Below are 23,949 nucleotides of genomic sequence, written 5' to 3'. Positions count from 1 at the left end.
TACCATTAAGTATGGTATCATGGCTCATGTGATACTCCCCACCCACCCAGCACGTTACAGTACATGGCTGGCAACCCTATTTGTATCACATGTAGGATTACTAGGTTGTAATGATTAGAGATGGGCATGAACCTAAATACGACCCAAAAAAACCCACGAACCAGGCCAGTTCGGGGTTCGTGAAGCAGGGTTCATGGAAGCTCCTTTTCATGGAACTTCCATGAATTGTATATTGGTTTGTTGGGTTGTATTTACAGAGGCAGTTTAAATGGCCAGTTCCCCAGGGAAATGGCCATTTAAATTGCCCCTTTAAGGGACTTGCAAGGGCAGGTCCCTTTAAACTGCCCAAATTCCAGCCTCCCTACCCCCCACTCCCCAGCCCCAGCCCCACACTTATCTTCCCCCGTGGCACGGCGTCCTTCCTCTCCTCCCAGGAGGGGTGGGAAGGCTGTTTTCAGCCTCTTCTGACACCCTGGGGGCCTGCAGGGCAGCAGAGGAGGCCAAAAACTGCCTCCCAGCCATCAAATGGCTGCCGCGGTGGCCCTTTAAGGAGCAGGGAGGCCCTTTTTGGCCTCTTCTGCCTCCTTGTGGGCCCCCAGGATGGCAGGCCGAAAACAGCCTTCCTGCCCCTCCTGGAAGGAGAAGAAGGATGCTGCGCCGCAGGGGAAGGTAAGTGTGGGGCTGGGGCTGGGGGGTAGGGGTGGAGGTAGGGGGTAGGGGTGGGGTTTGGACAGTTTAAAGGGCCCTGCCACTGGCAGGTCCCTTAAACTATCAGCTGGCAGGCAGTGATCCCTCCCTACTGCCTGCCAGCTAATAGTTTAAAGGGACCTGCCGCTTGCAAGGTAGGAAAGGGCCCTTTAAACTGTTAAATGCCCCTTCCCCTGCCACTGTTAAGGTCAGAAAGGGGCATTTAAACCCCACAAACCACAAACTGGTTTGTAACTGGTCCATTTCCGTGGTCCGTGGTTCATGAAACCCACGAACCACGAACCTCCTGGTTCATTTTTTTTGTTTTTGTTTCATGCCGATCTCTAGTAATGATATAGAATGAAAACAGGATGAGGATATATTATGGCTGTTTTAACTCCTGCTGCTATGGAATCAGGAGATAAAGGAGACAGAGCAACTCTCATATTTTCATTCTCTAAGCCTATAGTGATGCACACATGGAAATATGCTAATTACAACTGGATTTGAACAATGCTTGTTTATAAATATCAGGGATTTTCTTTATCTGTATAGAATTATATCTGGCATTCGGAGCAGACAGAAAACTTCCTGTTTGATAGTCCTTGTGGAAAGTCAATGGTTTGGTTTCCCTAGGCAGTGGGAAGTGGATAGAGTGACAGTGTATATATGCACAGCAGGCACTTCATCCAACTAGAACTGTTAGCCTGTCTTCCCACCAGAGAAGATTTTCCTGACTGTGAATGATCCCATGTCTGCGAATACTATTTTCTACTTTAGCCATTTCCACACATCCTTAAAGGAACGGCCCACTTACTGAACACTGGCAGCTTTCCCTCTTGACTCCAGATGTCTCTCTTTGCAAAACCTTTGTGGATTATTCGGCTTCTGTTTTTTCAGCGCCTGTTCAGGGAATGTACTTTCTGTGGTCCCCGAAAAGGTGCCGAAAAAATGGAAGCCAAACAGCCTGCAAACATTTTGCAAACAGAGTCGTACTCTTGCATTCTGTGAGGGCCAAGCTACACATGACAAATGACACTTGAACGGCAAGTGGATTGAGTGGAGGGCAAGTGAACAGGGAGAAATACACTTGCCGTTCAAGTGTCATTCGTCATGTGTAGCTTGGCCCTGAGTGGGACATGTGGAAATGGCCTTTCTGACAGTCACTTCACCCATTAACTTTGGGATATCTTGCTCTATAAACATGTGTCTTGTTTGTGTGAGCTGATTCTGTGGTTCTGTGTCTACCATGTATGTATGTGCTGTCAAGTCACAACTGACTTACAGTGACCTCACCAAGGGGCTTTCGAGGCAAGTGAGAAGCAGAGATGGTTTGCCATAGCCATTGCCTTCCTCTGCAGAGTCTTCCTTGTTGGTCTCTCAACCAATAACCGACCCTGCTTAACTTCTGAGATCTGATGAGATCAAGCTATACAATTCCATGTCATATCCCTTGTGCCTACGAAACCGACATGATGTCTGTTTGCACACACTCAGGCAGAACAGAACGGGGGAACAGAAGCTTGGCCTCAGACAATATTTGTGCTCCTCACATGATAAGAAATATCTACAACAAAGGAAGGAGGTTTTTGTTGTATGTACTAGCAGGAGGCAGCCTCTGGTGTTACTGTGAAGCTTCATCATGAGTTAGAGGGAGAGACAGAGCTGGCATGAATTTGAAAGAAATTGGGATTTAAAAAATTCTTGGAGGGGATTTAGAGAGGTTTTTTTTTTTGCATTGGGCACAACTTTTCAAGACTAAGCACAAGGGAAATTAATCTGGAGGAAGATTCTGGGGAAATATATATGATTAGAATGAGAAATTAAGATGAGGGAAATTAGTTTTTAAAAAAGGAAAATCTGGTGGGAAATCAGGGGAGAAAAGATTAAGTCGGGGAAGGAGAAATTGTTTTGAGGGGGATGGTGGTTGGGTTTGGTTATAGATTATAGAATCACTTTTGATTTGATTTACTTATGTATTTCTTACATTTAAGTCCTGACCTCCCACACTTTCAGTCTCTTATAAACATTCTAACATTAAAATGAGGAATGTTGAAAACTTTACATTGAACCTGATGGGGAGGCAAAGATATGATTCTGACAGTTGTAATAATCTGTGAACTGAATTTCAGTTCTTTATATTCTCACTGTTCATATTATAAAATCATAGAATCATAGGGTTGGAAGGTACCACTAGGGTCATCTAGTCCAACCCCCTGCACAATGCAGGAAATGCACAGTTACCCCCAGGGCTGGATCGAGGGAGGGCAGGGGGGGTAGCCTGCCCCTGGCGCTGCCAAAGAGGGGGAACCGGGCGCAGCTGCCAGCTGCCCGGGAGGCTGAGCGCAGCCCTGCGGTCAGCCACCCACGCGGCAAGCCAGCTGCCCCAGTGCACGCTCTCGCTGCCGAGAGCTCTGCGGCTCACCGTGCGCTGGGGCGGCTGGCTTGCCATGTGGGTGGCACAGGGCAGTGGGGCACGCTAACTGCGTGGAGGACCTCCTAGCCCTGTGCTCAGCTGGCTGCGTGGCAAGCTGGCCACCCCAGCACCTGGTGAGCCGCGGAGCTGTCGGCAGCGAGAGCGTGTGCTGGGGCAGCTGGCTTGCTGCGCGGGTGGCTGACCGCAGGGCTGGGAGGTCCTGCGCATGTGGCAATCCAGCCAGCCAGCCGCCCCAGCACACGCCCATGCTGCCACCAGTTCCATGGCTCACCGGGCGCTGGAGCGGCCGGCTTGCGGCGCAGGCAGGCATGGCTCCCGCCCTGCATGATGACATCACAAAAGTGATGTCATCACACAGTGCCAGGAGCGCGTGCGCTGCACGTTCATGGAACACCCAGGCAAGGTTTGCCCCGGGTGCTGGCACGCCTGGATCCGGCGCTGGTTACCCCCCCCCACACACACACACCCAGAAAATGGCAAAACCCTGTCAGGATCCCTAGCCAAACTGGCCTAGGGAAAATTGCTGCCTGACCCCAAAGTGGTGATTGGCATTACTCTGGGCATGCAAGAAAGTTCTGCGAGGATATCAAGCAGTGTGCTGAACAGCTTTGTGGCTGCTAACTCCCTCTTTATTTAAACCACTGGCTGCAGAGCAGCATGCATACAGAATGCTGCCATTCCAAACAGATTGTGGTACCAATGCAGATAATAGGGACTTCAAAGAATAAACACCAAAGGAAAAGAAATACAAACAGTAACGTTGTGTTCATATATAAATTTGAACACTAAGGGCCTATCATTTTTGTTGTTGTTGTTGAGGCACACCCCCGCATAAATTACAATTAATTGATCCTCTTATATAACCTCTATCAATAAGATAATTAACTGCTTCCTTATTGAAGTAAAATAAATTGTCTCTTATATTAAAACAATTATCCATAAATTATATATTTTTAATAAATAATAAAAAATTCATTCACTTCAAAATTATTGAACAATTATACCCCCAAATGTGCTTTCCTGAAGAGTTCTACTCACACAATAAAAATATTAAAAAATTGTGAATTGAATTTTTCAGGAGACTCTCAAAATGGATATAGGGCAATGTACTGTGGCCCAGTACCTACTGTACCAGGGTCAGGCTGTCTGCTATAGTGGGGTGACAGATTGAAGTGCCAGAGGGGGCCCAAAATACCTGAAAGTCTAGGGGTCCGGCCATGAGTTAACATGGCCCTGGTACTATACTGCTTGGATATGAAGAAAGTCACCCACTGAACAGGCTAGAGCAGTACACGAACAGCCCAACTTCCCTATGAAAAATTGGCTCCTGGATCATGACAGACAAATGGAATGCTAGATGAACCAGCAACTTCTCAAGTATTTCAAGTACACAATTGAAACAGTAGGATTGAAAATTAAAAATTGACCCCATGTTAGCAGCTTAAACCTATACAATGTATTTTATACAATATATAAAATACTTACCTCCAGGTCATAATGTTGTTTACCTGCAATTCTATAACTTCGTTGCATTGTACCTCCTTTTAGGAATGTACATTGTAAATAGGATTATATTTATTGATATTTAATGCTGCATCTTGGCCATCATTCAGCCAAGTGATTATTTGTATGTACCTTTTGATTCTGCTATTTATTGTTATTTATTGTACTAGGCACCTTGCACCTTTGCACTTTAAAGATATTCTCTTTATATAACACTGTGAATTATTGTATACCACAGGGGGTGTCCCCTCTGTATTTTTGGCACCATTCAGTGGTCAGCCAAGAAAACTATCAAACAATCAAATCTCATACAACCCAGAAGTACAACTGAAAGAGAGAATAAAGGGGAAAAATCATTACTATAAGATTTTCACTGAAAACTTCTTCAAACTAGGATTAGTACCCCTCAGAAGTTCTCCATTGGCACAGTCCTCCAAAAAGCCAATAACGAGGGGGCTGACCAGGCGAGATCCAAAGCCTTCCAAACAGGCAATGCTCAGAGGAGTTGCATGGAGTAGGACAGCAAAAGTGGGTCTTCAGCTACAGCTGGGTTAATTAAAGAAACGGCTGTCTTGCTAATCCATGTTGGATCATACACATATGAACAAGGATGAAGCTGCCTTATATGGATCAGACCTTTGGTCTATTAAGGTCAGCATTGTCTACTCAGACTGGTAGCGGCTCTCCAGGGTCTCAGGCAGATATCCTTCACATCACCAACTATCTGACCCTTTCGACTGGAGATGATTGGGTTGCACTGGGACCTTCTGCAACCCAAGCAGATGGTCTACCACTGAGTTCTGCCATCAGATGGATTGTCCATCCATTCCAGCATTCTGTTCCATTAGAAGTCCTCCTGGATGCCTTTGGGAGCACGCAGCTGAAGCTGGTTCCCAGTTCCTTATTCGCAGTTCCTAGGTCCTTAATCCACAAATCCAAACTCGAAATTGGTTCCCAGTTCCTTATTGGTAGTTTCTAGCTTCTTATCCACAATTCCGAACTCGAAGTTGGTTCCCAGTTCCTTATTCACAGCTCCTAGCTCCTTATCCACAAATCCAAACTCAAAGTTGGTTCCCAGTTCCTTATTCGCAGCTCCTAGCTCCTTATCCACAAATCCAAACTTGAAGTTGGTTCCCAGTTCCTTATTTGCAGTCCCTAGCTTCTTATCCACAAATACAAGCTCAAAGTTGGTTCCCAGTTCCTTATTCGCAGTTTCTAAATCCTTATTCACAAATCCAAACTGGAAGCTGGTTCCCAGTTCCTTATTGGTAGTTTCTAGGTCCTTATTCACAAATCCAAACTCCAATGATAGGTAAAATGTAAACGCTCTGAACCCCAAAATAAAGTTTGAAGGAGCACATATCATACACCTCCATATTCGGGAGACTCCGCCCTCTAAGTGGACCTGTGCTGGATTCTGCTAACAAGCCCAGTTCTTCAGTTGATTGCTTCAAAGCAGGATACCCCAGGACAAATGCACAAGCAGAAAGGGGGAGACTGTACCCTAAAACAATCTTTGGCTCATCGCCCATCACACAGCCCTGCACTCCAGAGACTGTCCAGCACAAGAAGATATGTGTGGTGCCGATCCAAAGATTGGTTCTGGAGCTAAAAGATCCTATGGTTCCATTTCACATTGGGGGATTTGGTCCTGGATCCTCAATCATATGTGCAATTTGACTCTTTGACAACAGCAAGAGGGAATACAACCCCGTCCCACTCAGCCCTTTGCGGTTCATCAGAACTGGGAAAGAAGCCACAGGAGTGTCTTCGTCACAGATTACAAGAAACAAATATAAAAGGAAAGCAGGGGAAAGCCTCAGCAAGGAAATGTCACACCGGCTGTAAAATAAACAAACCTGGAAAGGTTGAAGTCATTTATCACTATCAGGGGACACATTGGTATTTCCTTCTCTAGCCAGCATTTGACACTTTGTTCAAGTTGGCTGCCTTTTTTTTTACAAGCATTTTGTGAGAGTATCATTGCAGACCTTCTTTTTCCACACTTAGCTGGCAGGTCCTGCAGCTGGCTTGCCTTGATTGCAAAACATCTCTCCTGTGAGTGTCAGGAGGCCCTCTTGAGTGGATGGAGTGGGTGGGGAACGTTACGTTTTCTGCCAGGATGTTCTGTCTCCCTTAGGGGGTCTTTGCAAGAGGTAATATGTAAATGCCCTGGCTGAGTGAATGTTGCAAAAATGCACACCCCAGCTGAATCAGTGGTTCTAGAAAGGTACCAGTGGGTTCGCTCAGAACAAGTTTGCCAGTCTCCCAATGAATCCTACAAAAATAATAATAAAGGGCACCATGAAATCTAGACTCCCACTTAAAGATGCCGATTCTCTGTGGATAATAGATTTATATATACAATTCATACATTTAATATTGAAAGTGCACAGTGCTCAAAAGCAAATAAATACAATCAAAATATCATCAAAGTCTTATAAATATACCACTAAAGCCCCATGGCACAGAGTGGTGAGTTGCAGTATTGCAGTCCAAGCTCTGCTCATGACCAGAATTTGATTCTAGAGGAAGCTGGGTTCAAGGTAGCTGGCTCAAGGTTGACTCAGCCTGCCATCTTCCTGAGGTTGGTAAAATGAGTTTCCTGGTGGTAAAGCGTAGATGACTGGGGAAGGCAATGGCAAGCCACCCCGTAACAAAAAGTCTGCCAAGAGAATGTCGTGACGCGATGTCCCCCCATGGATCAGTAATGACTCGGTGCTTGCACAGGGGACTACCTTTATCTTTATATATAATAGATACTTATAATAAATACCAATAAATATCACGATTATGTTCACATCCTATTGATCTGACTGTCCCATTTCTATAGTATCAAAGGACCATAGAAGTTGGGAGAGTTCTTTGACTACCTTTGCTGACCAGCTGATCCACAATAGTCACATCTCCAGGAATGGCAGGAATTAGATGTCCATGACATCCTTGAGAAAGGTAACCGAAACAGAACTAAAGCTAGCAGCCTGTTGGATGCATAATGGATATTTAATATTGGGCATCTAATTCCTGCAGTTTGAAACTGCCATTCCTGGCAACCCCAACTTCTATGGTCCTTTGATACTATAATAATGGGACATTCAGATCAATTGGACGTGAACATAATCGTGATGTTTAGTAGCATTTATTATAAGTATGTATTATATGTAGTAGTATATTTATATGACTTTGATGACATTTTGACTGTATTTATTCACTTTTGAGCCCTGTACACTTTCAATATTAAATTTATGAATTGTATATAAGAATCTATTATCCACAGAGGATCTGTATTTTTAAGTAGGAGTCTCCCAATGAAAGCATCATATTAAAAAAAATGGGTATTAAGTAGAATAGCATCTCTTTCCTGTTGGGTTTTAGATCTGCTGGCTCCTTACAATATGAGCGATTCATGTTCTTCTCTGTTCTGTAGTCCTATGTCATCCACATGGGAGAGACACCTGGAGAAGGCCACGGAACATGCTACCTTTCTCAAAGGAGCACAAAAAACGTGCTTCACTTTCAGATAGGTAGCCATGTTAGTCTTCAGTAGCACAGCAAGATTTTAGCCCAGCAGCACGTTAAAGACCGACATGAGATTTCAAAAATCAACTTTCCCTTCATCAGGCATCTTATACCCCCAGAAGCTTGTTTGTCTATAAGGTGCTACTGGACTTGAAACACTCTTTACTTTGCAATGACAGTCATGAACTTGGGGGGAGGAGTGTCTCTCGTTTCCTGGTGGAAGATGCACCCTTGTAAAGTGCAAAGTGCAGGACCATTCTGCATCTTTAAGAATCCTCCACAGCAACATGTACAGAAGGAGTGTTTAGAAGAAACAAAGAAATGACTCATTCATCTTTCTTTTAGACCTACTAGCACCGATGGTTCCAGAAAATGTGCAATGTATGCTTTCATCATTAATGCTAGACGTGCCAGACTGATGGGTTGTAATGGATAGAAAAGATCACACAACAGTTCTTTCTAGAGGAGCCTCTTCCATCAGGAAATGATGGGGGGAAGGTGACTTTAGTTGGGGACAAGGAAGAATATAGTCAGACTCATAAGTGATAAGCGGGAAAATAGAGCTGGGAGGGAGGATAGAGAAAAGAGGCCAAGTGAGTGAGTATGTGGTGGGGGGACAGAGTTGTGATTCAGGCTTCCATGTCTACAGGCACATGAATCCCACTGCTGGCATTAGAACTGTCCTAACTTTTTGGCCCACTCTGTTCAATGAAAGCATATATTTAAATATTTAAATGAATTAACAATCCATAGTCAATGGTTGTTGTGGATTTTCTGGGCTGTATCGCTGTGGTCTTGGCATTGTAGTTCCTGACGTTTCGCCAGCAGCTGGGGCTGGCATCTTCAGAGGTGTAGCACCAAAAGACAGAGATCGCTCAGTGTCACTGAGACACTGGAACTACAATGCCAAGACTACGGTGATACAGCCCGGAAAATCCACAACAACCATCGTTCTCCGGCCGTGAAAGCCTTCGACAATAAATCCATAGTCACTTCCCCCCCAACTTGGTGTGAGAATAAACATCTTCAGACTCTACAGTTCTTCTGCTTTCCTCAAATTTTATCTCCCCTGTTATTCATTGTGGTTTTATATTTATTCAGTTGCAATGGTTTGCCTCGCTTTTTCCCACAGGCTTGGAATCCTATTAACTCCAGGGAAAGTTCTGTTTTCTCCTTGCTAAGCTAGATGTTTCATAAAGTTGTGAAATTGTGGTTAGCCTTAGCAGTAATTAAACAATGATTTTTTTAAAGTAGAAGCAGACAAAAATAGTAGTGAAAATAGCAAAGTAAAGATTTCCTAGGCGTCTGTCAATCTCATCAGAGCTTGGAAGCTAAGCTCTGAGACCACAAAGAAAGACAGTGGTTGCTATGCAGAGGAAGGTAAAAGAAGCTTGCATGCTCACCCTGGGCTTTGTTGATGATGAGGGCAGGCTGGGTCGAGGTGAAAGATGAGTTTGGAAGAGGAGGAGCCGAAAAAGGGATTGTTCCTCCTTGGATAACCTCATGGTCACCACCATTCCAAGGCGACAGTGACAGGGGCAGGGCATTTTCCTGCCCACCTGCTCTCTGTGAGTCTAGTCACAACTAGTTTGGTGGTTTTAAGGCATTGGGCCAGATCCACCAGGTTGAGAAATGCAGAAAGAGTGGGTCTTCCGCCTGTCAAGGAGGTGGCAAGGGCCGGCCAGTAGTTGTTGTTGGTGGAACATCACTTGCCATCCTGCAGTTGTGAGCAGTTTGTCTGGCCTCCACCATTTTAATAGCTGCTTATGATATAAAATCATAAGCCACTGAACCTAATGCACTTCAAATCATATTAGCAAGCTATCTGAATGAATAAAATGTTGTCAGCTCCCACCCAGGAGAGTGAAACATGAATGGAATGTGATTACATGCTGAGTGACTGGATGTAATTAGTTCCTGCCCTCCCAAACTGTGGATGTGCTATCTTTGACAAGAAAGGCAGTTGTGAGTCATCTCCCCATCAACATTCCAATCTCCCCTCTTCCCATTGATTAGATCCTGCCCAGCAATCGAGGGCCATCAGTCAGCTCTGATAAGTTTAAAAACTCTTCCTGGGAACATTTAATCAAAACTCTAAATTTATTTGCCAGCTCTGGGAACATTTAATGAACTACAGTTTATTTGTAAGATCTCAAAAGCAACCAATCTAATTCTTTTGTCTCACCCTAGCAGCACCAATCAAGGTACTCAAACCTTTTGTCCATCCCAGGAGACAACCATTAAGGCTGAAATCACTCTCCAGCCTCAGGGTCCATTTAGCCCTATAAGAATTCTGGCTGTGCCCCAATCAGATTGAGCAATGTGGTGGGTGCCCACTTGAATCTTAGCACTTCTCCCTTAGATTTGTCTGAGCTTTCCTTCCTGGCCAAAGATACTGGATGTTCGAAGCTCTCTTCCTCCATGGACTACTCCTCTGATGGTAACTATCTCCTGCATCCCTCACTCTATTCCAACCTCTGGCTAATTTCCTAGGACTCTTGTGTGTGTGTATAAACCGTTTATTTGCCTCTTGTGTGTGTGAGTTTTCCCCTTTGAATAAAAACTACTCTTTATTTTGAAGAACACCTATCTTGTCAGTTTCCTTGGGGAGGGGACCCGTAAAAATTGGTAGAGGATCTCGCTTGTGACCCCTCTCACATAGCTTCTCCTTGCTGCTAATTCCCCCTACTCACAAGGAGATCAATTCTGGTAACACAGTGGCCAGCAGGCTTGCTGGGGAACAATGCATCGAACAGCATGGGGCCTTTTGAAGCTGTGGATCTGTTGCCCTATGCCTTGCCAATGCTCCAATCCATAAAGTTATGGCCATTTCCACCAACTGTGCTGCGTCTGTATATCATTCGATGGGTCCCCTACCACGCATTGCCCATAGGATGCAATGGCAAACCACCTGTGCTCATCTCTTGCCTTGAAAACCCCATGGTCCTGAAATTGCCTGAGTTGACCGTGACATGAAAGTACTCGATTATTTTTTTTAGACATCGCTGTTTCACTTCATAGCTAAGCTGAGTATACTAAGCAGAACTTCACAAACTTGCGTATTTTGAAACTTCTTTGTGCAACCATTTTAAAAAAAACCCTGCAGTAGATGCTGACTATTTGACTTTTAGGCTGCCTGTGATTTTTAGAGCAGCTCCAGTGAAGACATGTCCCTTATTCAGGAATCAGGTCGAATTCAGAGAGAGAGGGAAGACGAGTGGTTTAGTTGCTGATCCCACCTCTGTTTAATTCACAACATCACAGTTTAATAACAAGATCATAAACTCCATGCCTGCCTCCGGAACCCTGGAACCATTAGACATGGACATGGCATGGACGTCATCTTGGTAACTGTACCCCTGCTGATAATGAAGTTATTAGCATGCAAATTAAGAATCCCAGGTGGGCAGGATAACAATCAGACTGGCAATTCATACACTCACTCCCACTGAGCGTCAGACAGAATTAAAACGAAGGAAATGGCACGTAGGCATACATCTTGTCAGTGCTGTTTACGAATCGAGTTCCACTCTTTTAAAAGGAAGGGTAATAATTCCAAGGTAGCCCAGACCTTGGTAATCTAACTCAATTTAATCATTGGAAGAATAGCTGTTGAAAACCGTGAAAATGGGTGGAGCAACTGAGGATGGGGCCTTCGAGTTGGATCCAGTGGAGCATTTCTGTAGTCACAAGGGCTTCATCCTGCAGTGTGACTGGCTACCCCCTTTCACTGCAGCCTGAAATGGCTCCCAACATGCTATTCTTACCCCAAGGACAGGATTTTGAGGGACATTTCAGGCTGCTGCAGAGTGTGTGTGTACGTGTGTGCAGGAAGAAAATTATAATAATAATAGTAACATTCAATTTATATATTGCCCATCAGGACAACTTAATGCCCACTCACAGCATTTTACAAAGTGTGTTATTATCCTCACGACAATCACCCTCTGAGATGAGAGAGCTCTGAGAGAGTTGTGACTGATCCAATGTCACCCAGCTGGAATCAAGTAGTGGGGAATCGAACCTGGCTCTCCATATTCAGTCCTGACGTTCTTAATCTTAACCACTAAATCAACATTGTTGCCCAATGGCAACATTGTGCTCCATGGGCAGACGTCCTTGTATGCATAGCAATGCAATGTATCCAGAGTGTATCTGAGTGTCTCCAGAGCAGTGAGGCCCTGTAAGGCTACCCAGAAGTTCCTGTTCTTCCTCTTTTTTTTTGCAAGACAGAGTAACACTTGAAACATTAATAAGCAGCCATTTTTAAAGGCTGGCCTCTCCTTCCTCTTTGATGTGGTGCTTGTGTCACTTCAAAAAAATTAAAGCTGCCCAGCAAAGTGAACACCCTCATTTGATCATAGGAAGGGGCAATTTTATTTATTATCTGAACCTTTCTGGACTTCTAATTAAGTAGAATTTTATCCGATGCTAATATCCCTTTCCAGGCGTCCCTCACCTATTGAGAGCACAGCTGAAATAGCATGTGTGGGGTGGTATGTGTGTGTGCTAGTTTGTAACAAATAGAACTTTGGAGAGTTTTGCTTGAAAAACAAGTTGTAACAAAACCAGGGAGGGTCCTGACAATTGCTAACAGTTAGAGAATTCAAGACCACCTAATGAAATAAAGCTACTCCAAGTCAGTTTCATACAAAGTATTAATCGTACATTAAGTGTTATTAATTGCCATTCAGTTCATTCACAATCATTATACAATCTCCCTCACCAGACCTATCAAGTGCTTAGTGCATATCACAGATATTATTATTGGTAATGACCCTTCCACTTCATGCTATTTTTTTGTTTTGTCCAGTAGTTCAATTATTTGTATACTGGTCCAAATGGTCACAAGTCCATTATAGGTCCAATAGCACATAGATAGAAATGTAGATGGACATATAATGATTGTGAATGAATTGAATGGCAATTAATAACACAGTGCAATCCTGTGGAGAGTTACTCCAGTCTAAGGCCATTGATTTCAATGGCCTCAGACTGGAGTAACTCTGCATAGGATTGCACTGTTAATGCATGATTAATACTTTGTATGAAACTGACTTGGAGTAGCTTTATTTCGTTAGGTGGCCTTGAAAAACAAGTTGACCAGGTCTTTTAGCAAGCCTCCAATTGTTTGATCCATAACACAGAGCACAATGACAAAAATGGATCTTCACAAATCAAGGCCTGTCGACAATTTTCAGTAGTGACCTTAAAACTACGCAGTGAAGACAATGAAATTTCTGAAGAAAATTCCTTCCAGGTCTGCTTTTCGAGGAGACCAAGGGTGTACGCTCAAATCCGATTTTTTAAAATAGAGCACTCTTTCTAATTATTTCCTTTAATAGCTCCTTCAAAATTGCCAAGTGTTAATAATCATCAACATGCAGCCGCACAACTTCATTTCTTCATTGCTTGTAATTTTGCAACATTTTGTAATGACTTGTCACATTACAGAAAGTGCAAAATCAATAAATACAGGACAGCTCGGTAATTAAAAAGATGTATTTTGTGCATTAAATGGTAATTTCTGATTCCTCAAAGCTGTTATCCAATGCTGGTTTGCAGTATGTTTTATGGTAAACAAGTGAGGAAAAGAATAATTCTTTGCATGTTGGTTGTTTTCAAGCTGTGCACCCCTCCCCTTAAATTAGTAAGAAGTTGCAGATATAGCTGCTGGAAATACCCCTTTTCTACTGGAAGGTCTCTCCTTTGCAATGGTCATGGTTCCTGATCCTGACATGGCATCCTAAGTTTTAAATTAATGCCGTATAAATGTGAGACATTTGGCAAAGAAAATTATGAAAATAGGGTGGAATGATTTCAATACATGTGTATGGCAGAATTTTATAACCCTTTTTCTTATACTGAAGCACCTGCATGGAGCACAGTCACCACCTTTTATTACCGAACTTTTTTTAAAAAAAATATTGAAACTATAACACACAAAACATTGCAAAACACATAAAGTCAGAATTAGTAACAGTTAACAATGAAGCAAACAACTTATTAAAATACAAGAATCATAGAATCATAGAGTTGGAAGGGGCCATACAGACCATCTAGTCCAACCCTCTGCCCAGTGCAGGATCAGCCTAAAGCATCTCTGACAAGTATTTATCCAGCCTCTTCTTGAAAACTGCCAGTGAGGGGGAGCTCACCATCTCCCTAGGCAGCTGATTCCACTTTTGAACTACTCTGACCGTGAAAAAGTTTTCCCTAAAATCCAGCTGGTACTTTTGTGCATGTAATTTAAGCCCATTGCTTCGGGTCCTATCCTCTGCTGCCAACTGGAACAACTCCTTGCCCTCCTCCAAACGACAGCCTTTCAAATATTTAAAGAGAGCAATCATGTCCCCCCTCAACCTCCTCTTCTCCAAACTAAACATTCCCAAGGCCCTCAGCCTTTCCTCGTAGGGTTCAGTCTCCAGACCCCTGATCATTCTCGTCGCTCTCCTCTGTACCCTCTCGATTTTGGCTACATCCTTTTTGAAATGAGGCCTCCAGGACTGCACACAATATTCTAGATGTGGCCTGATCAAGGCAGTATAGAGAGGGGCTATGACCTCCTGCGATTTCGACGCTATGGCCCCTTTGATACAACCCAAGATTGAATTAGCCTTTTTTGCCACCGCATCACACTGACTGCTCACTCTTACCCCAAGATCCCTTTCACATATACTACTGCCCAGAAGTGTATCCCCCATCCAGTATTTGTGCTTCCCATTTTTGTGGCCCAGATGTAATACTGTGCACTTGTCTTTGTTGAATTGCATCCTATCCACAGCTGCCCACTTCTCCAGAGTATTCAGGTCTTGTTGAATTTTAATTCTATCTTCTTGGGTGTTTGCTACTCCTCCCAATTTGGTATCACCAGCAAATTTAATGAGCAGCCCTTCCACTCCTTCATCCAGATCATTGATAAAAATATTGAAAAGAAATGGGCCCAAAACTGAGCCCTGCGGCACCCCACTGGACACTTCCCTCCAATCTGATGAAACGCCGTTGACCACCACTCTTTGAGTATAGTCCTCTAACCAGTTCACTATCCACCAAACTGTCCTATAGGCCAGTCCACAGTCTTCCAGTTTGCCCATTGGAATATCATGGGGGACCTTATCAAAAGCTTTACTGAAATCCAGATAAATCACGTCAACAGAGTTCCCCCTAAGTTATAACTAATTAATTCTTACAACATCTAACATAATGATAACTCACATATTTTCATACTTATGAAGCAGTTTTAGGCCAGGTAAAGAACTGTTACTTTCAAGATATTCAAAGAATGGAAACCATTTTTCTATAAAATTTGTAGTTTTTGGAAAGTGTTCTACTTGATAAATTGTATCGTATAATTTTTCTGAGATTTTTGTTATTTTCTACATAAAATTTAGAAAGCTGGTACAGGGAATGCTGGTTCAGGGAATGCTGGTACAGGGCATGCGGGAATGGAAACGGGAAAAAGCAGGTTCAGTTCTTCGCTCAACTAAGAAGCTTACTGGACGACCTTATGTCAGTCCTTCTTTTTCAGCCTCACATACCTCTATGGGGCATTTTAAGGATAAAGTGCGGAACTATGAGTTTGGTACAGCCATATTTTTCATTCAATTTCAACCACCACCACCCTTTGTGGTATGTGTCCATGTAGGTTCCATGATCTCCATGGTAGCCTTTTTGATAGTCAAAGAGGGTTCCCTTCTGGTCTTTTTCAACAGTGGAAAAGCCATGTCTGCCACCCAGAACTCTTCAAAGCACAGACAGACAGACAGACAGACAGACATGTATATTAGACGTGCATTTCTTTCATTATTAATTACAAAAGTGGGATGTTTTGTAACTATAGTAATTAATCTGAACCGGAAACAAATTCCTTACCTAAATGGCCTTTCATGAAAGAAACACATATGGGCCGTTTCCACACGACTTTACTTTGTTCCAGAAAACAGCGAAATCTCACGCGAAATCACGCGAGAAGACGCTGTTATCCTGTCTTCTTGTGCGATAACAGTACCTTCTCGCGCGATTTCGCACAATAACAGCGTCTTCTCGCGCAATTTTGTGCAAGATTTCGCTGTTTTCCGGAACAAGGTAAGCCATGTGGAAACGGCCATGATTTTCTTTCTTTTTGTTTAGGAGCTTTCATTATTGCAGGAGGGAGTTTCTGCTTCTCTCTGTCTCCTCTGTGTTTACCTAATAAGGGCATACAAAGCTGGGTACCTTAGTGGAAGAGGGGAGAGAGCCTCCGTGTTTTCTTGATTGATTGCAGACTCTAGCCACTAAAATTGCATATCTATGCGAGGTAGTCCAGTCCTGAAGCATATGGGATAGGACTTTGAATCAGCTTCTGCATCTTTAACAATCATCTGTAGCAACAGGGGTGCTGAGAGTAATACTTCCTTGCAGGATCCTGGACAGAACACAGGGCAGCCTCTGGAGCTCTAGCACCTGCCAGCAGGGCAGCTGAGCCCAATTACCTCCCAGCTTACTTAAGATGAGACCTGGAAGAGCTGCCTCATTGGATTAACTAATCCACTAGGTGTAAACTGCATACTCCAGCTCCAAACTCTTTGTCCCCAGCGCCAGACAACACACCCAAATCAGGGTCCTACTCCAGGTCTTTTATTTTATTGACATTTCACCTTTCAAAAAAAGAAACCATGGCAGCTAACAAATATGAACCATCCTATTATTAGCCAGAAACTATCACATTCTCACAACCAATTAAGCATTACATATGATTGCACATCAGCGAGGCACACGCCCAATAAAATAAATATTTTAAAAGCTACATATTTCAGGAAGTTTCTACATTTTAAAAATGTGCTTAATAAACCCATCCTAAAAACATAATTAATCAATCCTAAAAGCATAGTTATTCAACAGCAATATATACTTAAAATATCCAGACAATCATTAAAATTGTAGCTTACTATAATTTACATAATATAAATATCGAAAATTCAAATTACCTTATATAATCAGATTATATCAATACTTATCTAAGATTCTGCATATTTAGCCAGGATTTCCTCCTGGCCATCCAGCCATATTTTGCCACTCCAGAGGAGACGTGACTGGGGTTGCCTGCAAAATACAGGACTGGTATGCTCCTAAGCATGCTCCTTGATATAATGCAGCGCCACCCAGCAATCACACCGCAGCTTGAGAGGAGGGCCAGGAGTTGCCTCTTCGGAAGGAGAAGGAGGTAGAATGCCATCCCGGGCATCTGGGGTTTGAGCCGGGGGGGGGGGGGCAGAGATGGAGGCCTTAAAAGGCGGCTCAGCCATCCCAGTCAACAGTTGCTCCGTGTGATCGGGCCACCCACCTTCTCTGTTTCATTGCAGGATTAGCTGGCTGCTGTTACAGAGCCAGGTAGGAATTTTTCCCCCTTTTCCCCACGTTGGCCAAGGAGGAGAGGAGGTTTTTCACCTACCTTGTACTACCAGCAGAGGTTTGAGATAATTGACCTAGGTGGTGCTGGATAGGTGGTCATGGGCAGGAGAGAGTTTGGGAATAGGGAGCAGGCCAGTGAGCACCCCTTGGCACTACCCCATTGGTGGGGAAATCGGGTCTGACAGGACTCCACCTGGGCAGACTGCTTCCAGGAACTCCAGGGCAAGACCTTCCCTCATGCTGTATGGCTGAGGCTTTAGGAGCTTGAAGGGGGGAACCATTTTGCCTGGCCAGCCAGGTCAAAGCCATTCCAAAAAGGGACCACGCCTGGGGCAGTGGGGCTCACCCAGACAGGTCAAGGCGGAGGCCCAGGGTTGACCCCATGGCTTGACCTCTAGTGTTCGTGGCCTTTGCTACAGTTGATAGTTGATGGTTGATGTTCTTAATAATAACAACAACAACAACATTTGATTTATATACTACCCTTCAGGACAACTTAATGCCCACTCAGAGCGGTTTACAAAGTATGTTATTATTATCCCCACAACAAAACACCCTGTGAGGAGGATGGGGCTGAGAGAACTCCAGAGAGCCATGACTAGCCCAAGGTCAGAAGTGGAGGAGTGGGGAATCAAACCCAGTTCTCCAGATTAGAGTCCCACACTCTTAACCACTACACCAAACTGGCACTCATTTAATAAAGTGGCCCTTAGTTTCAATCCTTGTGACTGTCTCCTTCTTCTGATGTGGGGGGGGGGGGAGTCCATTGCATGTGTGGCAGAACAGCCCCACTGACCAGTGAACGCTGCCCCTTCTTGTCCTCTGGGGTTAACCTGCGTCTGTCCACACCTCTGTCTGGCACATGTTATCCACGTAATGCCCCTAAACCCTCAGAGGCCCCTGTGCTTCTTCTCTCTTGTATCTGCTATCAACAATTGACAGTTCCTTTCACCATTCCTTTTTCTTATAGCTTATTGTTTCCATTGCACAATGTTTTACACCAAGATAAACAGCTAACAGACCTCTTTAAGGCTTTCTGTGTGCAGCTGTGCTGTATCATGCCCTCCTTTTGAAAAATTACGGCATGCCGTGAATTGACAGCCTTTCAAACCAAATGTATCATTTATTTATCATCGTGGCTTTCTTAAACAATCTGGAGGTGACATGTCTCTTCCTTATAAACTTGGAAAGCTTTGATATTATCACAAAAAAAAAAGTCTTGTAAGAATTGCAGGATTTCCATGATTTGCAGTGCAATCCTAAACAGAGTTACGCAAGTCTAAGCCCATTGATTTCAATGAGCTTAGATTGGAGTATCGCATTGGGAGCTCTCCTGCACATTGCATGGGGCCAATTTGGGCCCCCAAAGGGCCCCGTTTGAGGCCCAAATTGACCCAGTGCAAAGCTTGTGCATGCTCCCAGGCCTGCACAATGACATCACTTCCGGGATGCACTTCTGTTTCTTCTCTCTTGTATTGCTTGCTATTGCCAATTGGCCTTTATGAGAACTGCCCAAGAGGAGCGCCAAGACTCCACAGGGACTGCTTGCTGCATTTGTGCACCACTGGGGGAATCATCAAACAACCGACAAACCTCCCTTTTCTCATCTCAGCGTGGCACTTTTGCGAATGAGTGTTCCAATAGTCTGCCCCCTTTGTTTTATTTTGTCTTCTGCAGGGCAGCTTTTATGTACCATCTGAAAACTGTATGCAGCACGCACACAAGTGGCATAAAGACCTTTGCTTACTGCTGCTGAAAGCTTACCGAGGACTTCACGTGTACTACAGTGCCATCATGAAGGAGATCCCCAGTTTACCACAGTTGAAATTAGGTAAGTACTTGCTTACTTACAACTAGAGATGGGCACGAACAGAAAAAAAAAACGAACATGATGTTCGTTCGTTGCCATCCACAAACAGGGACTCATGAACAACCATGAGCATGGCCCTGTTCATGAACATGTTCGTGGTTGGCTGTTCGTGGGGGCCAGCAGGCTCTCCTCCAGCCATCATCCAAGTTTGGTCAAGATCCCTACTGCACCACTCCCAGAAACCTGACCTGAGCAGGCACCAGGAAAAGTACCAATAATAAATAATAGCTTGGCCCCAGAGCCTGGCAGCAGCCCTGAAACTTGAAGGGATAGATCCCTACTGCACCACTCCCAGAAACCTGACCTGAGCAAGCAGCAAGAAAGGTACTAATAATAAATAATAACTTGGCCTGGAGCCTAGCAGCAGCCCTAGAACCTGAAGGAGTAGATCCCTATCCCATCACACACAAAGAAAATTCAAGCTCCAATGCACTCTCTCTATCAAAATGCCAACAGCACCTGTCTCTCCCTCTCCAAAGCCAGAGCTGGGACCCCCCCCCCTCTCCTCTGCTCTTTGTTCCCTTGTAACAAATTTGGAGCTCTACACTTGAAAGGAAGACCTGCCTATCAAGTGAAATTGGGCTTAGATTGGGGTTTCAGGGCAACAGCAGGAGTTCAGACAGAGTTCAGACAATCCCTGCCTAAGTTGCCAAGGGAATTGATTGCAGGTGCCAAACTGTCTGGTTTGAGGAACAGCAACGAAGGAGGCTTGCAACGACCACCTATTTGTTTAGAATGGGGTCTCATGAACAGCTTGTTTGCGAACAGCAGATTGGGCTGTTCATGGATTTTTTTGTTCGTATTGCTGTTCGGGCCCATCTCTACTTACAACATTGAGCAGCTCTGGTTTTATAGCAACATTTATACTGACTTGTTTTTTCTATACAAGTCTGTCCCCTTCTGAAGGTGCCAAGACATGGCATATTCGCTGGGAGCTGTTGCAACAGAATTCTTTGAGTTGCTGCAGTTTTCCCAGAATTATTTTATGTGATCTGCTGTTGTCTAGTAGATGCAATAATCATTTCCCCAAAATGAGTCAAAACCAGATTTATTTATTTTACTGATTTGCTAAGTTGACATTCCAACTTATTTCCACCATGGAATCCAAGGAAGTTGGACCCCATTCCCAGGATTTTATTCTACATTATCCAAATTTAGATCTGCTTATCTTCACAGGTTACTGCATCATGTGCCCTCCAACCTTTTACTGGATATGTAGCATGAAAGCCAATGTGGTACTGTGGTTTATGTCTTGAACCTGGGCAGGGGAGACTCATGTTCAAGTCTCCACTGCCATAAAGCTCATTGGGAAATCTTGTCCTATCCATGCTGTCTCTCAACCTGACCTATGACAGTGGTTCGTAGGGGTAATAAAATGGAGGAATTGGGTAACCATTTGGGGAGAGACCATTGCCCAGTGCTAGTGTGTCGTCTTTGCCTCCAATGGTCCCAGGTTCCATTCTAGGTATCTCTAGTGAAAAAGATCATACAGTGCAGGGTTCCCCAATGTGGTGCCCGTGGGCACCATAGCATCCATTATTACTTCTCCTGCTACCTAGAATCATAGAATTATAGGGTTGGAAGAGACCTTCAGAGTCATCTAGTCCAATCCCCTGCACAATGAAGGAAATTTACAAGTTACCTCCCCTTCCCCCCACACACACTCAGTGACCCTTGCTCCATGCCCAGAAAATAGTAAAACTCTCTCAGGATCCCTAGTCAAACTGGCCTGGGGAAAATTGCTGCCATCCTGACCCCAAGGTGGCGATTGGCATTACCCTGGGCATGTAAGAAGGGACCACAAGAACTAAGCACTGATGTAACCCTTCCTGCCCTTCCTTTCATGATCTCCCTAGGTTCACAGAATTAGCTTTGTTGTCAGATGACCATCTAGCATCTGCTTAAAAACCTCCAAAGGACAGCCACCACCTCCCAAGGAAGCCTGTTCCACCGAGGGACTGCTCTGTCCGGAAGTTCTTCTTAATGTTTAGACAAAAACTCTTTTGATTTAATTTCAACTGGTTGATTCTGGTCTGACTTTCTAGGGCAATGGAAAACAGCTCCGTGCCATCCTCTATATGACAGCCCTTCAAGTACTTGGAGATGGTTATCATATCACCTCTCAGTCATCTCCTCTCCAGGCTAAACATGCCGAGCTCCTTTAAACTTTCCTCACAGAACTTGATCTCCAGACCTCTCTCCATCTTCATTGCCCTCCTCTGGAGTCTGGACTCGCTCCAGCTTGTCGATATTCTTCTTAAACTATGGTGCCCAAAACTGAACGCAGTTCTCTAGATGAGTTCTAACCAGAGCAGCGTAGAGTGATACCTGCTTAACTTTTCAGAAATTGTATGGGGCTTCTGTAAGGCAGGGCTTGTTACTGGCTGCCCTCATTCCAGTAAAAGGGGTTCCAGCCACTGGAGGATCAGAAGGAATGGTAAGCTAGCAGACTTTCTTTAGCCAGTGGTTGGTTCTGTTCCCCCTTTGGGTCTGACTGACAATTGCAAAGCAGAGAGGGAGCTTTTTTCCAATCTGTTCCATGAAGGGAGACAAGCGTCCAGGAGCAGAACGATGAATAAATCAGTATGTAGGCCCCAGAAACCTAATTAAAGGATTCCATGTTTGGGCCGTTAGCAGAGTCTATCGTTTGGCATAGGAAGCGTGATTATAGGGGTTTGTGAGCTGGTTCTGCTGGCTGGTGTGGGTGCAGGAATGAAAATAACAAAATCATACACTTGCTTTATATTTAGAAAGGAAATGAGAGTTCTTTATTGTAGGAACATCATACTCTCATAGGAAGGAAGGAGAGACAGATCCTAACTACCTATCTAGTCTAAGGATGGACTTGGATGGCAGGACAACACCTGCATCCGTGCTGCCAAGATGGAGGGAGAAGAAAGAGAGAGATGCTGCCTGGAACAATGCCAGGAGGAGAAGAAGTGAGGAGGAGGAACTGAGGAGGAGGAAGTGAGGAGGAGGAAATCCTGAGAATAGCAATCTACATATCAAAGGACAGTCAGACCAGTAAACAGCAAAACAGAGTGCCCTGACCTCTTCGTTTTTCTAACTCTTTGGTTTGTCCCCCTCTGAAACCTGAGGAAAAGGACAGTGCTAAATCCTCTTCCAACGTAGAAGCCCAGCCCTCCTTTGCCAGACTTGCCTTTCTCCCAGTGGATGGACTATGCTTCCAAAGTGCAGATAATTCTAACCTCAACAGACCAATAGACAGCTTCATATGTTCAGCATGATTACCAGGCAATTCTTTTGCAAAATGAGGAGAGAGGTATTGCATTTGGCTGTACCTCCTGCAACAGGCATTTGGAGTTCCTTGCTGCCTCTTGCAGCAGCCATTGTGGGGTAGTTCTCATTCTCCCCTCTCAAAATTTCAAAGATGCCTGCAGGATCGAAAAAGTTGGAGACGCCTGAGATTACAGGGTAATGTGAAAGATATTTCTCTAGCTGAGACCCTGGTGAGACATGGGTAGCCTGAGAAGACCATGCCGATCTTGGTTGATCAGTGGTCTGATTCAGTATAAGGTGGCTTCTTCTGTTCTCGTGATCTCATGGTTGTGGCGAGGATCAAAACGGAGAGCCAAACTACAAGTGATGTCTTACACAGGTTGGACACTAGTCGGCTTCCCTCAAGTTTTGATGGGAAATGTAGGCGCCCTGGTTTTACAGCTTGGGTCTCCATTACAGCTGCAAGACCAGGATGCCTACATTTCCCATCAAAACTTGAGGGAAGCCGACTAGTGTCCAACCTGTGTAAGATGTCAGTTTGGCTCTGAGCTGCTCAAGCTCCTCAGAGGAAGATGCAAAATTATTTTAGCAGCTTGGTCAGCTGGAGTAAGATTTGCTGCATTGGTAAGGCAGGGCAGCCAGCTATTCTAGGCTCTTTTGTTTCTGATGCATCTTTGCATTTTCGGCATCTGTAGTCTTTGTTTGTGCTATCAGACCCGATTCTGCAACTGGGAATAGCAGCATTAAAAACTTGAGCTTTATGCTGACCTGTTTTTAACCTTCTTTACTGATGAGGCTGAGGCTGCATTTCCTTTCTTAAGACTTCCTGGATGTTTCCTAGGCAGCCTTTCCCATGTGTCAGTTCATTCTTTTATTGATATTGAAACTGGCTGGAATGCTTGCATCACGGAAGTCTGAGAGGTGACCTTTTGATTGGACTTGACGGTTGCTCGGAGGATTGGGTAATTGAATGTCCTGAATTAGCTCCACAGCCTCATTTTTTTGAGGAGTACAGATGCCAATACCAGCCTTTTACTTCCTTCAAATCTTTCTGTGCATTGCATTTGAGGGCTATTGGTAGGATTATAGGGTGGGGAATTTCTTTTTCCAAACTTCACTTTTTTTAGATCTAACTATTGATTCCTCTTATCCTCTTTCTTTTTCTCTTTCAAGAGCAAGATTTCTCTTCTGTTTCTCTTCAAAGATAAATCAAGGCATCCTTTTGTAGTTGCCTCCTTGCAGTTGTTTTGTGTTATGTATCCCAGAGTGGTGCTCAAGCAGGAAAATAGGAAGGCTTAGGAAA

General features: G+C 44.2%; 1 protein-coding gene across 1 annotated transcript in view; it reads left to right on the top strand.

Moving 5' to 3' along the window:
• The window catches only part of FAM135B (family with sequence similarity 135 member B), a 157,774-nt gene that overhangs the window by 106,349 nt on the left and 27,476 nt on the right, over positions 1-23,949 (top strand). Inside the window, exon 7 of the mRNA XM_054985916.1 lies at positions 19,214-19,367. Within this exon, the coding sequence (XP_054841891.1) occupies positions 19,214-19,367 (154 nt within the window). The remainder of the gene's footprint in view (positions 1-19,213; positions 19,368-23,949) is intronic.

The sequence above is a fragment of the Eublepharis macularius genome, chromosome 7 (genome assembly GCF_028583425.1).
Source record: "Eublepharis macularius isolate TG4126 chromosome 7, MPM_Emac_v1.0, whole genome shotgun sequence".
Lineage (NCBI taxonomy): Eukaryota > Metazoa > Chordata > Lepidosauria > Squamata > Eublepharidae > Eublepharis > Eublepharis macularius.
The sequence above is the reverse complement of the archived record's forward strand: the minus strand, read 5'-3'. Positions and strand labels throughout refer to the sequence as shown.